The sequence below is a fragment of the Tupaia chinensis genome, unplaced genomic scaffold (assembly GCF_000334495.1).
Source record: "Tupaia chinensis unplaced genomic scaffold, TupChi_1.0 Scaffold000625_1, whole genome shotgun sequence".
Classification (NCBI taxonomy): domain Eukaryota; kingdom Metazoa; phylum Chordata; class Mammalia; order Scandentia; family Tupaiidae; genus Tupaia; species Tupaia belangeri.
In genome coordinates this window covers 1,171,797-1,186,564 of record NW_006160145.1, presented here as the reverse complement: position 1 = coordinate 1,186,564, position 14,768 = coordinate 1,171,797, and the positions used below count along the sequence as shown (strand labels likewise).

The window sequence follows — 14,768 nt, the reverse complement described above, 5'->3', positions numbered from 1 at the left end:
GCCACGAGTTCCAATTATCAGCTCTTAAAGTTTTTGACAATAGGGAGCATAGATTCTATTCAGGGTTGGATTAAGGGAGGGTCTCCTGCAGATCCACAAGTGTAGGTGAGTCTCCAGGGAATGCAGTTTCAGGAAAGCAGTTCTGGTATGCAGGGATGATTATCAGCTGATGCGGCACAGCAGTCATCTTCTTGTTACCAGGAATGATGTTGTGGGCCTCTGCAGTGTGAGTTGTCCTTGGGTATCTGGCTTCCTTAAGAATGGCAGAGTATTCTTGTTTTCCCCTGAGGTAATGCAGGGCTGGTAACCGTCATCTTCTCAAGTTGCAAGCTCTTCAACCTTGTTTACGGCCTCTGGGCCATCCAGTGCCGGAGAGGCCAGGGATGCTGGGCAGGGGCGTAAGCCCCCTGGCTGCGCAGGGGGCGTGAGCCCCCAGCCGTGAGGCCCCCACCGGAGCAGGGGCCGGGCCGTTCCCTGCCCACGGCTTCGCAGGGGGCGTGAGCCCCCCGGCCGCGGGGGGCCCCCACCAGAGCAGGGGCTGCTGAAAGGTTTTTGATTACCGATTCAATCTCTTCACCTAATAGGTCTATACTAATTTGTTTATTAAAACGTATTTTCAGATTAAATCTAAAAATAGGGGATGGCAAGGGGTGTGGTGGTTAAGGTGCCGGACTCGCACATGGCTGACCATAGTTCAAGTCCCAGACCTGGTGGCTTGCTTTCTCACTCTCTCTCCCCCTTTTTTTTTCTCTCTCTCTCTCTGTCTCTGTTCAAACTGAAAAATAATAATAATGAATAAAATTAAATAAATAATACTTTTAAAAATCTAAAAGTAAAATCCAACTCTACAGTGCATACAAGAGACACGTCTAATACACACTCGAGAGGTTAAAAGCTAATGGACGCGTGAAGGCGTACTGGCAAAGAACTGTAATAAAGATGCCATAACTTCGTTTACCAAGAAAGGTGCAATTCAGGATAACGAACCACAAGCAACCTGACAAGAGTCTGTGTAACGCATCAGGGCGCCACTCGCATTAAATGCAGATGCAAGTCGTTCGTCTGTTTGACACTGGGGTACAGTAAATGCGTCATCAGGCAATTCCGCCACTGCGTGACCGTTATAGAGTGCACTCACACCAACCCAGACGGGACGGTCACTATCCACTTGGGCTGTACGGTGCACTGGTGAGTTTTTACACTCAGGGACCACGAGGGACAAGCAACACAAGAGTAAATCGAGCACAAGGATGATGCGACCATGAGACCCAGGGGACACAGGATGTGTGAGGCTGTCGTGAGCACAGTGCAGCATACTGTTTCACGGTCAGCTTTGTCCAGGAGTGGGAGTACACGCACAAATAATAATGAAAGGCATAGTAGATCAGATATATAAGCCATTAACACAGTCACTTACTAGCACTGCCAAAGAGTATACGCCATCATAGTTACACCGTACTGTACTGTTCTGGGCCTGGCAGTGTCATGGGCTTGCTCCCACCAGGATCACCACACATGAGTAATGCACTGTGCTATGAAGTTAAGAAGGCTGCAAAGTTGGGGCTAGCAGGTGGAGTAGTGGTTAAGGTTCTGGACTCTCACATGGCCAACTTCAGTTCAAGTCCTGGACCTGGCAGTTTGAAAATCATGCCAGGTGCATGTGCATGCATGCCTAAGATCCCGAAAGGAGAATAGAGAAGAGATTGTGGCATGGCCATGTTCCCCGGGGAGGGGGGTGTGATTTCTCACTTTCCCTCTCACTCACACTCTCTCTCTGTTTCTGGCAAGCACATGTATCCTCTGGCAAAAACCTCTTTGGACAAAAAGGCTCCAAAGTCACTGTGAGATAGGAGTTTTTCACCGCCTTATAACCATCTGGGGCTCTCATCACATATACAGATAGCTATTGACCAGACATCACCATGCAACACATGGGTGTATTATGAATATCCGTGCAATAGACTCTATTTACCAGGCATTACTTAGAGCTGTGCAAGGAGAACAGGAGCTCACAAGGAGAGGAGCCTTGAATTTTCCTCGTTCGTGGTTGACCATGTCGACAGGGACGCAAGAATCGTGTGCAGTTAGGTAATGCAGCCCTACTGCGACGTGAGAGACCTACGCCACCATGTCTGAAAGAAGAAACAACTTTCTTTTTTTTTTTTTAGAGAGACTTTTACTATAGGGATCATGCACTCACCTGTGAGACAGAGAAACAGAAAGTGAGAAATCACCACCTGGTGGGGGTGGCCACACCACAATCCATTCTTCTCCATTCTCCCTGACTTTGGGCACACACGTACACGTGCCCCGCATGAGTTGAAAGCCGATGGGTCCGGGACTGGAGCCATGGTTGACTACATGGGAGTCCAGTGACGTAACCATTACTCCATCTGCTGGTCCCGAAACAACTTTTTTTCCTCTCCTGTAACAGCTCAGATTGGCAAGGATCCATGCTCCTTCCAAGCTGTGGCCCTGCCACTCCCTGAAAGCACGTCACCACTTCCCTGTAGAAGCCACGTTCCCGCCATGCCCCCCCCCCCCCGCCATATCAAGCTGCTCTTGGCAGGAAAGAGGAGCGACTGTGGAGCTGGCAGGCCCGAGACCCCAGGCCCCCATCCTGAAGGGCAAATATTTCCTGCACTCACCGTTTACTGATGAAAACTTGTCTCTGGATAAACCCAGATGGAAGGACTAGGATGGGCTGGGAGTGGTCTAGGTTCAAGCTTAAGGAAAAGCGCAGAGCAGATTTTAGGTATAACTACCGGTCGATGGCACAGTCCAGCCCTCCGGCCACTACATTCCCGGGTGTGCTTGTGCACCCGGGCGTTGAACACGCACAGGCAAACCAATGTCTGTCCGGCTACCCTACCGGTGATCTCCACATACTCCACAGGTCTCTTTGTAGTTCAGATCTGTTCCTCACGGTCTCAAGACTGACAAGCCAAAAGACAAGACATTGCCCCACTCACTTGGCAAATGACAGTGGCAGAACAGGGAAAGGAAACGTATAAAAACATGCTCTCACTCAGACGAGAGAGCCTGGGCGAAACACACCCGTCCCTGGGCACAAAGCGGAGGACCACTGCCCTGACGGGAGTATACGCTGGCTCTTCTTTTGCCCTCTCGAATATTCTCCCTTGTCTATTATTCTCAGCTGAAGCGGGTGTCAGAAAACGTCTTCTTTGAGGGCTGTTCTATCATTTCTTTAGAAGAAGCAATTCCCGGGGAGGTTCATGAGGGTTCAAACCTATTTGCTTCCAGTTACTCCAGGAGCCAAAAGCTATTTTCTCATGCAATGCTCGAGCCTTCGTTTCTCTGCTTCCTTGCTCGGGACACACCTCTTGCCCTCACATTAAGGACAGCTACTTTGAAACCTACTGAAATAATAAGCTTAAGAGAGAAGCCACACCCTCAGTCTGATCCTTGCCTTGACCTGGATCCGCTGTATGAATGTTTTAGTGGAGAGCCTTTGAGAAACGCTCTGAGTCAGACCCGTCTAATCTCCTGCTGTGTGAGTTACGGAAGCAGCAGGGCTCCCCGGCTTTGAGAAGCCCTTATGTGTTGACACGCTCACTATTCACTTTCATCTCTGCTTGAAACCTTGCAGAAGGCATCTCTTCTCTTTGCATAACTTGCTAAAAGTAACAAGGAACAGCCAATAATCCCTCATGTCCGGCTCTTCCAACTCTCCTTGAGTCACCCAAGATCTGCCTTTCCAGCTACTGCAGGAGAGAATGTCACCTACTATTTGGCTAGGTGTCCCCAGATTTCCAGTCCACAGCATCCATGTTCCTGCTGCCTGCTGTCCAACCACTAGGCTTCAGTTATGGCAAAACCCCACTCTCGGTACCAATTTTTGTACCCATTAACGTCAAACGGTTGATGGTGAGAAATTAAGAGCATAAGAGCACGAGACAACAAAACGATGACTTAAAGAACAAAAAGGCTTCTTCCTTTCTCAAGTAGTGGAAAGAGGCAAGCATCTCAGGCTTCCGAATGCTCAGTCCACCGTCTCTAGGATTGTGTCTCACCAGCATGGTGGAAGCCGAGCCACATTGGGGTTGCAACTGGCAGAAAGAAGGCAGGAAACGTGGGAGAGGCATAGTTACAGTCACAGGCCTGGGTCTAGAAATGGCACAGATATTTGTCCCTACAGTCCATTGGACAGAACTTAGTCTCACTGGCCCACCAGTCTACAAGAAGGGCCAATGGGTGGTGTGGTGGTTGATGTGACTGGATCCCACATGGCTGACTGGGGGTTCAAGCCTGGGACCCTACAGCTTGAAAAACATGCCAGGTTGTGGACATGCATGACCAAAATCCCAAAAGGAGGGAGAAAAGAAGGGGAAGTGATTGTGGAGTGACCATCCCCCATGGGCGATGTTTTCTCAGTCTCCCTCTCTCTCTTTTTTTTTTTTTTCTTTTTTTGGAGAGGTTTTTGGTATAGGGCACATGTGCTCACCAGACAGACAGAGAGAGACAGAGAGACAGAAAGCATGAAATCACCCCCTGGGGGGGATGGCCATGCCGCAATCCCTTCTCCTCCATTCTCCTCTTGGGATCTTGGGCACGCACACACATGCGCCCGGCGTGGGTTTAAACCACCGGGTCCGGGACTCGAACCACGGTCGACTACGTGGGAGTCCAGCGATATAGCCATTACGCTAACTGCTGGTCCCCTCTCTCTCTCTCCAGTGAGTGCATGTGCTCTCTGGCAAATTGAAAGAAAAGAGGGGTGGAGGCTGGCAAGTATAGTCAAACCCTGTCTCCAGGAAGAACAGGAGAACAAAGTACAGTGAATATCTATTAGTCTGTACCACAGATAGAAAGCATGTTAATAATGTAATTTATTAGGCAGATCTCACATCTGAGACTAGTGAGCACACCCCATTTCCATGTGGCCATTCTTCTCAAAGAATAATCGCAACAGCTTCCCCCAAAGAAAAATACTATACAAAATTTTATCTGGCATGATGAAATTAAATAAAAATAAATTAATAACTATAGTCAAGTAGTGGCTCAGTGGTAATGCGACTGGGCCCACATGGAAAGGAATTGAGTTCAAACCCTGGGGCTTCCCTGGGCATGTGAAATGTGTACAAGCACACCTATGATCTGGGCTAGTTGACGCTGGGGGTAGATTGTGATGTAAAGGCCCTATTAGGGATCTCTCTCTCTCTCTCTCTCTCTCTCTATATATATATATATACATGACCGACTGCAGTTCAAGTCCTGGAACTGGCAGCTTGCTTTCTCACTTTCTCTCTCTCTCTCTCACTCATTCTGTCCCTCTCTGGTCAAATTAAAAGTAACTAAATAAAGTTAGATAAAATAATTCTTTTTTTAAAAAAATGAATTACTAAATAAGAAAACTAGTTTTTCACTTGGAAAAGTTGCAACTAGCAGTTAAACAACTCTTGGATCAGAGAAGAAATACAAAACAAAATTTTCAGTATTCCTTTAAAACACTGAAAATCAAATGCAGTTAAAGAAGCATTTAGAGGAAAATTCATAGCTTCAAGTATATATGTCAATAACAAAGAAAGAATGATCCAAAGCAAGTTGAGTGGGCTCAGCTGCTGTCGATGGAATTTGCATTCTACAGCAGACCAAAAGACTAATCAATAAACTTCAGAACACACACAGCAGCCAATAAGATGGGGTTTATGTGACACCAGGCTTAACAGGGAACCTCAGGCTCATCATGTCTGACCACCCCTGGAATAGTTCACCTTCTGGACAGTAGGGGAAGTAGTAGCTCTCAGAATCCTCCCCAGAAGATCAGAGGGAAGGTCAGAGGTGGCCTGAAACCAGCCAGCTGCTCCGAAACAGCTTGCCCTGCAGACAGGCGCACGGATATGGGGCAGTGGCACACTGGCCTGCAGTGGGATGGCGCTCGGGCTATTCGTTTGAGTTTGGCGTGGCGTATTCATCATAGAACAGCCCAGTCCAAAGTTACTGGAACTCTCCCCAGACCTGGAAGAGACAAGTGGGGTAGGGACGCTCTGAGAGCAAGAGCCTCAGCAAAGGCTCTACTGTCTCTCCGTGCCCCGGGTCCCCATCTGTACAAAGGAGGGCTGAAGGTCTGGTCTCTGAACTCTGCCTGCTGCACCTCCCCAAGGCCAGGATTCTGAGACTTTAAGCTACTTCAGAGCTTGAGGCTGGAAGTGCCCTTGGAAAACCAGGAGAACTGAGGTGCTCAAGGAGGTAACAGCGTGGAAAGGGCAGAGCTGGGCTAGGGTCTGCAAGCCCCAGCTGCAGCAGAACACTCTTCCTGGGTCACTTCCCCCACGACCCCAGTACACATCTCAACGGGAGTCTGACGTTCCCACCCCGATCGGGAAAATGGGACATTTTCTTATCAAGGGAAAACCTGCCCTGGGTCAGACTGGAAAAGAACATCCTTCCCCTTAGGATGCTGATTGAGGGGAAAGATTTTGTGCTTTTAGGCTCATGCCCAGCACTGTAATCAACAGGCTTAGCAGAACTGGTTTGGAAGGGGACGGGAAGTATGTCCCCTCAGCCAGCAGTCTGTCTGGAGCCACGCTCCACGCTCACAGGCAGCTCACCGTCAGGAGCTCCTGCAGCCGTCCTCACGCTGGGTCAGAGGCAGGCCGCTGTAGGCCCTGCTCCATCTCGGGAAGAGCCAGAGCATGATGTGCCCTGGTCTTGAGGCCTCGGCTCAGCGAGGTGTGCATCACCTGCTCGCCTGTTCCTGCGAGAACTGAGACTGGAGCGCGTCCCCTCCAAAATTCACGTTGACTGAACTGCGTCGTGGTATTGTTAGAGGCAAGGCCTTCAGAGAGTCGAGTGAGCTATGAGGGTAGAGCCTTGTCAAAGGGGTGGAAATTGGTTTAGACCCGTCCATGTCCTTCTGCCTGCCACCGCGTGAGGACACAGCATGCGTCCCTTCCAGAGGATACGCCACAGGCGCCCTGTTGGCAGCCAAGGGCAGCCCTCACCCCTGGTCCTGCCAGGACCTCGTGGTGAACTTCCTAGCCCCCAGGACCATGATAAACGAAGTTCTGTTCTGTAAAAGTCACAGGCGGAATGGATTCGTCATAGAGGCACAAATGGACCCACACAGCCCATGACACGCTCACCACGAAGAAGGCTGAGAGGCTCAGCCTGGCCTCCCGCTGAGCGAGATGCAGACAACCACCTTAGTGGACCCTGGGCACCTCCACTCTGCCCTCCTGGCTGCCAGACGGCCTGCGACCCTCTTCCACAACAGAGCACACTCGCCCCCTGCGAGGCAGGCAAGCCCACGTGCCGTCCGGTCACACTTCCAGAATAAAGTGCAGGTCTCGGAGAGAGGACATCTTCATAGGAGAACGCGTGGTCCCTCATGGTCCTGCCACCTACAAACTACGGGCCAGTCGTCCGCCCTCACCACCGACGCCCCACCCCCGGTTCCTCTCCACACCCAGGTACGGCGGTGGGCAGGGACAGGAAAACGACAGTAAGCACTTCCATTTGGAAAAGGGAAGAAAGGAAACACTCGGGTGGCACAGTGCCATGGTCCCCGACACCTCGTTTGGAAGAGAAGGGTGTTCCTGTGTTGGCTAACCCGGCCAGCCAGGCTCCTTCCTCACCACCCCATCACCCCATCTTCTCTGCCCATCTTCAACAAAGCTCTGGCCTCCTTGGGGGTCCTTTGGGGATCAACCATCGTAACCACCAGTTCCAACTCCTAGTTTCCTTGGCAATAAAATTCCCTGGAATACTAAAAAGGCTTCTAGTTTTTGTGCTTCCAGGCGATTCTAAGTGCCAATTCCCACGCCCAGAGATGTCTTAGGTGCGGTTCTGAGGCTCCTTTGATTACTTTGTTTCCTGCTGGGGGCCAGCCCTTTCCTTTGAAATCCAGCTGCCTTCAGGCTGTTCTAAAGCAGCAGGTTTGAGTGGGATGGTAACAGCCCCATTCTAAACTTCTTCCAGGGCTGGGTGTTTTCCTAGGCTTCTTGGGTGGCCTTTGAGAAAGGCTCCAAGAAGTAAGTCTGAACTCCTACCCTGTGGGTTACAAATTCCTCTCTCTCACTCTCTCTCTCTCTGTCTTTCCCTCTCTCTCTGAAGTAAGTCTGAACTCCTACCCTGTGGGTTATAAATTCAAATTCCTCTCTCTCACTCTCTCTCTCTCTCTGTCTTTCCCTCTCTCTCTCTCTGTCTCCTGTCTTTCTTGTAATTGGCTACAAGGCCACAAGACCGGCCAATGAGCCATAATATTCTGGCTCTGGCTCTCCTCAACCACTTTTAGAATTATTTTACTTAACTTTATTAATCCATTTATTTATTTATTTTCATTTGACCAGAAAGAGACAGAATGGGGGAAAGGGGGTGAGAAAACAAGCTGCCAGGTCCGGGATTCAAACCATGGTCAGCCACGTGGGGACCAGTGCCCTTAACCACCTCACCACCTGCCACTCCCCTCCCCCCCCCCACAACCACTTTTAGAGCTATGGGCTTGGCTAAAGCTTGAAGATCAGCTTTCTAAAGTGTCATAAAATGGTTTGTTGTTGTTTTAAGAATTATTTATTTATTTAATTCCACTTGTTGTTCTTATTTTTTAATTTGACCAGACAGAGACAGAGAGAGAGAGAGAGAGAGGAAGCAAGAAAGCAAGTCTCCAGGTCCGGGACTCGAACTGGGGGTGGCCATGTGGCAATCCAGCGCCTTTAACCATCACACCATTTGCCGGCCCCCATGAAATGGTTTTACCAAGGACTTTGCCAAGGGGTAACCAGGGTCTCTTTACTTCTAACCTGAGACGTCTGTATACTCCCTGCGCGCAGTGAAACCGCTAACTCAGCCCCCCGTGTTCTAGAGCTTTCGTCCACACAGCACCCCACCAACAGTGCTAGCTTCTATTTAGTGACAGGAAAGGAAGGCTGCTATAAAAGACACCCAGAACGACCCGGTGCTGTGCTCTCAGCTCCCAGCGACCATTCCAGACTGGCAGTCTACTCGGCTCCACAGCGTCACTCGGCCGAGAGGGTCCTTCCATCTTGTTTCCCTGTCATCTCCAAGGCCGTCGGCCTTGCTGGTTGGGTCTCTGCTGGGGTGCAGGCACGTCTATGGTCCATTTGTGGGAACAGAAAAAAGAACGTTGGGGGGCACATCAATCATCTTAAGGCCGCAAAGAGAGCCCAGGACTGGCTGTGTGGCTGGGGGGGGGGGGAGCCACTGCGGGGGGCGGTCAGCCATCTGCACTGTGGGCCTGGGCAGTCAGTATGGCTTTGGGCACAGCCGGGTTAACAGGACAAGTCCCTCACCCCAGAAACACGAAGCCCGCAGACCAGCATGGCACTTATTTGTCTGGTAAATTGTGTCACACTCATACTGTCCCCCCTAAAATAGTGCCCACTCGCCTCCTGTGCCAAGTGAGGGTCCCAGGGAGAGGCCTGGACATGGGCATGAGGCTCCTGCCAGGAGGAGAAGGGCCTGCCGGCTCCTCCCCTGGGAATCAGATGCCCAAAGGGGATGGAATGTGGGGGGTCTCTTTGGAGACATGCCTGGGTGGAAGGAAATGGGGAGGGAGCCACGGAGGCTGGGAGGGTGTGCAGGCTGCCTGTGAGTGTGCCCCCACCCTGCAGGGATGGACAGAGGGTAAGAAGGTTCAGGGGAGTGCCCTGCAGCTGAGGAGGCAGGCCTCAGCAGAGCCTTCTGGAACTCTGAGCCCCAGCTCACCACAAAGAAGCCATGTTCCTTCCAGGAACAGCTCTGGCTCAGTGTCCCAGCCAGGCACGGGGGAGCAGCCATGGGGGCTGGGCCGTCGCCCAGGAAGGTGTTGGGCTCAAAGCCAGAGAACTCCTGCAGCAGGAGATGAGAGAAGCCCAGATTGGGCTGCCACAGGGGTTACAGTAAGAAATGGGGGTTCCTATTCTAGAAAGAGCACAGGCTTTGAAATGTTTTTGAAAAAAGAAATCATGGTTTGCAATAATCCCAGCTCCCTGCTGCCTACCCATGTGGCTCTGGTCCCCGGTAAAACGTGGTCCCACACAAGGTGGGACAGGTGGCCTCCCCACCCCAGGAGCACGGGGGCCAGCAGCCCCCCTGGCTGTGATGGCCTTCACTCTCTCCTGTCTTTCCAGAGCCCAAATGTGCTTTTGGGGGGTTGCTCCTGGCCTGAGGCTGACCCTAGCTCCCTGGACCGCAGACAGCCCTCCTCCTCTACTCACACCAAGCAGGACCAAGATGGCGCTGCAGGGACTGAGTGGGCTTTGGGGTCAGCCAGGAAGCATCCTGATGACCACTTCCCCCAGGGGCCACAGGGACATATTTAGGGGCGGCTGCCTGCCAGAGTGGGATGCCCCCTTTACCTCACCTCGTCTGGGCTCTAACCCATTTGGAAACACATCACCCAGGTGGGCAGGAAGGAAGCAGGCATCTCCCTGGACGAGCCTGTGGACCCAGAGGGCTGGGCACTGCCACCCACCCACCCACCTGGACACACGCCTGCTCCCCCTCCAGACTCCAGACTCCAGGCTCCTGGCTCCGGCCAAGCCCACCCTCCAGAGCGCTTCCTCCCCTCTCCTGCTCCCCGTCTCTTGATAGTCTCTGGCTCCTGACTCTGCTCCTCCCTGTGTCTCTTCCTGCCCATTCTCTCTGTGTCTCTGAGCCTCCTCCCTCTCCACTCTCTGCGCGCTACCCCTGGGGCTCCCCTCACTGTGCACGTCTTTCTTCCTATCCCCCCACATGACCGCCCAGCCCAGGCCAACCTGCCTTTCCTTGGGGCTGAGAGCTGCCTGGGAATGCCAGAGCTCAGGGAAGACCTGGGCCCAGGCAGTCCCACAGGGACCTGGCAGCAGACTACACACACACGCACACACACACACACACACACACACACACACACACGCACACTGTCTCCCCTCCCTCTTCCTCTATGCAGGAGAAAGATGTCAGGAACCGGAAAGCACCCCCGTATAGCCAGGGACCACAGCCCAGGGCCCAGCCTGCTCCCCACGCCGTGCCATCTCCCACCGGCCCCTCCCCAAGTCACCACAGCTGCCAGACCTCTTCCCGCTTCAACCCTGGGAACTGTGGTTACGGTGCAACTGAGAAACTGGGACAAAGAAGACGTCACTTTCAGGCTAAAGGGTGGGGCCTTGACCTAGCTAAACGGGGAGTGTCTGTTCCACAGGATTTTGTAAAAACCACCATGTGGATCTGTACATACTCATAATAAAAACAAATCCAATGAAGTAAAAATGCGGTTGAAGAGCAGCACAGAGAGCATAAGCCCATTCGGCAAAAGAAAATCAACGTGTGTATATGGGCACGGCCTCCCCACGGCAGCCTCCTCGCCTCCTCGCCTCTGGATGGTGGAGTACAGTGACCTGTTTCGTGTCATAACGAACACATGTTTCTTGAGCAATAAAGGGTACAAATACTTTAAAACACAAACCAGGAAGCAGGTAAGATGGGCATGGAGCTTCCTCACTGCTTCTATTCATTTCAAGGCTGCAAGCATTTCGGAAGCACCTTTTTTTTTTTTTGGAGAGGTTTTTGCTATAGGGCATGTGCGCTCGCCAGACAGACAGAGACAGAGAGACAGAAGGCTAGAAATCACCCCCTGGGGGGGGATGGCCACACCGCAATCCCTTCTCCTCCATTCTCCTCTCGGGATCTTGGGCACGCACGCACACACGCCCGGCGTGAGTTTAAGCCACCGGGTTCAGGACGCGAACCGCGGTCGACTACATGGGAGTCCAGTGATGTATCCATTACGTTAACTGCTGGTCCCCGGAAGCACCTTTTGAGCACTGACCCTGCTGGTATCTTAGCGGGGAATCAGGGGGTGGGCTAGGGTCCCCACAATAACCCCTGAGGTTGGCAGCATGACATAAGGAGACCCTTTGGGTAGGCCTTCTGCTGGCTAGGGGCTGAAGGCTGGCAAGAGGGAGTTCATCAACCAGAGGGGAGGGTCTCAGGCCTGAAGAATCTAGAAGCCTCCAAGGGGTGGAGGATGCTATCCCCCAAAGCCCTGAGTGAGCTGGCTCTTGAAGAGTAGAAACAGGAGGACCAGCAGATGGCATAGTGGTTATGTCACTGGACTCCCACATGGCCAACCACGGTTCAAGTCCTGGACCCGGTGACTTGAAAACCATTCACATGCCAGGTGTGTGTGCATGTGTGCCCAAGATTCCAGGAGGAGAATGGAGAAGGGATTGTGGTGTGGCCATCCCCCCTGGGGGGGGTACTTCTCACTTTCCATTTCATTGTGTCTGTCTGTCTCTGGTCCCCCCTCCTCCAGCCCTGAGTGCATGTGTACTATGGCAAGAACCTCTTTAAACGAGGAAAGAAAGAAAGAAGAGGAAGGAAGGAAGGGAGGGAGGGAGGAAGGGAGAAGGGAGAAGGGAGAAGGGAGGAAGGGAGGAAGGAAGAAAGGAAGGAAGAAAAGAAATGGAAAGTAAAAGAAAGAGAAAAGGAAAAAGAAAAAATCAAGAAAGGAAAAGACAAGGAAAGAAAAGAAAAAAGAGGAAGCCATCCTGAAAAGCTGAGACAAGGAGGGTCAGGATAGGGTCCTCCAAGGACTAGGGTGCTCCCTGTCACCCCTAGTCAGTCTCTTCGGAGAAAGGGAGAGCAGCACAGGGCTGGAGCGGTTCTGAGCTCTGAGCTCCCCCAGCCCCTCCGGCCCAGGTGGAAGGAGTGGCTACCAACCCGCAGGTCCAGCAGGCAGCCGGCTGCCTCAGCCTTTGTCACCACCCCTCTAAGGGCCTCCCGTCACCATGATCACCCCCCCACAAACGGAACACTCCGTGGTTGGGGACTGAAATAGCCAGTGTTCTCAGGGGCTGGGACGAGAGCCAAAGACCCCAGCAGCAAAGGCCAGAGCCTGTCCTCCGACCCCCAATGGGTGAGGAGGACACCCCCTCCCAGGCCTTGCGGTTCTATTTTTGTTTCATTGCTTCATTTCCTCTGCTTTCTTTTTTTCGAAGAGCCCAGAGTTTCGAGGTGCGATGTGAGGAGAAAAGGCAGTTCTGCTCCTCGGTGGGGCTGAGCCACCCCATGCACGCCAGCCCCCACCACCAGAGGGCGCCGGCGCTCGGGGACTGCAGGGTGCAGAGGGCGGAATACAAGCACTGCCCGCCCGGGGTCTCGAGCTCCTCCGCCCAAAGCCTGGCGGACCGGGTCAGCCCGGGGAAGACCACGCAGACCGCGCAGGGAGGGGGCCCTAGGTGTGAAGACCCGCCCTCCTCAACTGAATGTTTGGTACCCTGGTCGCCGCCCGCTGCCGGGTGACACTGCTACACTAACCCGGAGTTCTTAAGAGTGTAGACAGGGATGCGAGCAGTAAAGACAGCCTGGAGCGGCGGGAGGGTACTGGTGAGACTGGCGCGGGGCGTGGTGCGTGGGCCCCCGCCACTACGTGCCATGTGACCTGTCGGTTGCTGCTGGGCTCCTTTCTGTATCTGTAAACAAAGGCGCGGGCTGGGGCGGGGTGGGGCTCGGGGTACCAGAGAGCCCTTCAGGCTCTGACCAAGCTCGTCCCACCCTCCTTGCAGAACTCCGAAGGGGGCTCCAAGAAGGGGCCCGAGGACCGAGCAGATGCCCTGTGCTCCCCCAGTGTGCTCCCCCAGTGTGCTCCCCCAGGTGCGTCCCGCACTGTGCTGAGTCAGCGCGGGGTGGGGGTATTCACCTGCACACGGAGGTGAGAGCGCCCCGCACTCTGGCCCTGGCTGTCCTTCCTGTCCCACCGCCCAGATGTCCCCGCACGGGTCTCCCTTTGCCTACTCTAGCATCCTACCTCGCCCCGCTCCCCGCACACACAGGCCTCCAGGAAAGAGCGTGGGGTGGGGGATAGGTGGCCCACCTGAGTTAGAGGCGGGGCAGGGAGCTGACCCAGGCCTCCCCGAGAGGTCCCCTGCACCAAGGAGAAGCTCTCCATCCTCTCTGCCTCTCTGCGGCTCCCTCCAGCCGACGCTGGCTTTGGGGGACAACCGCCGAGGCAGGAGCGCTCAGGGCGGGGAGCAGATGCACTCCGGAGGAGCGAAGGGACCCGCGCAACCGGGCGCTCCATCGTTCCAGGGCTGAAGCTCGGGAGCTGTCTCCACTCGGAGCTCCCCGCCACCTCCTGCTCTACGTGCCCGTCCTTGGGAGCCTAGGGCCCGAAGGGGCAAGAAGTCAAGAGTCTGGAGAAATGCACTGTGCAAATAGATTGACTTTATTTGTCTCCGTTTGGGAGCCTCACACATACCCAGGTAAAAAGATCCTTAAATAACCACCTTCGGCCTTCGCAGTGCAAAAATAAATATCAATCCTCCCGCCGCAGCAGCCGCTGCGCTGCGCCCCAAGTCCCATGGCCGCGCCTAACAATTATAAAAGTGTTCAGCGAGTGTGTTGGCGTGTGGACGAGTGTGCGCTGGGGGGCCCGGCGGAGCGGTGTGCAAAATCAGAGTTGCTAACCATCGGACGAGGGCGTCCTGGGGCGGCCCCCGCGCGGGCGCACCTCCCCGAACACACTCAGCAGACTTCGCACTGGGGAGAGTTAAAAAATAACATGTACAAGGGCAGAGAAAGCCGGCCGGTCCCCGGCGCCTCCCCCAGCGCCGAGTCGGAGTCGCTGGAGTCCAGGCTGTTCCTCAGTCTGCAGCTGCCGAGCTGCTCCCTCTGCAGCGACAGGCTCTGCGTGCTGCGGCGCAGGCACTCCAGGCTCTGCAGGAAGGACTTCTTGGCCTTCTCCTCCTCCATCGGGGACACCCCTTCCTCCTCCACCTCCTGGATCTCGTCGAAGGTCACCGGCTGCGTCTTGAAGCGGGACTGGC

General features: G+C 53.7%; 1 protein-coding gene across 1 annotated transcript; it reads right to left on the bottom strand.

The window, feature by feature from the left end:
* Window positions 1–14,144: 14,144 nt before the first annotated feature.
* Window positions 14,145–14,768, bottom strand: CUNH11orf96 (chromosome unknown C11orf96 homolog; the record flags this gene model as incomplete). The annotated part of the gene is given in 1 exon segment (XM_006159133.2): window positions 14,145–14,768. A coding segment is annotated over 1 exon segment (302 nt), but the record flags the coding sequence as incomplete, so codon positions are not given.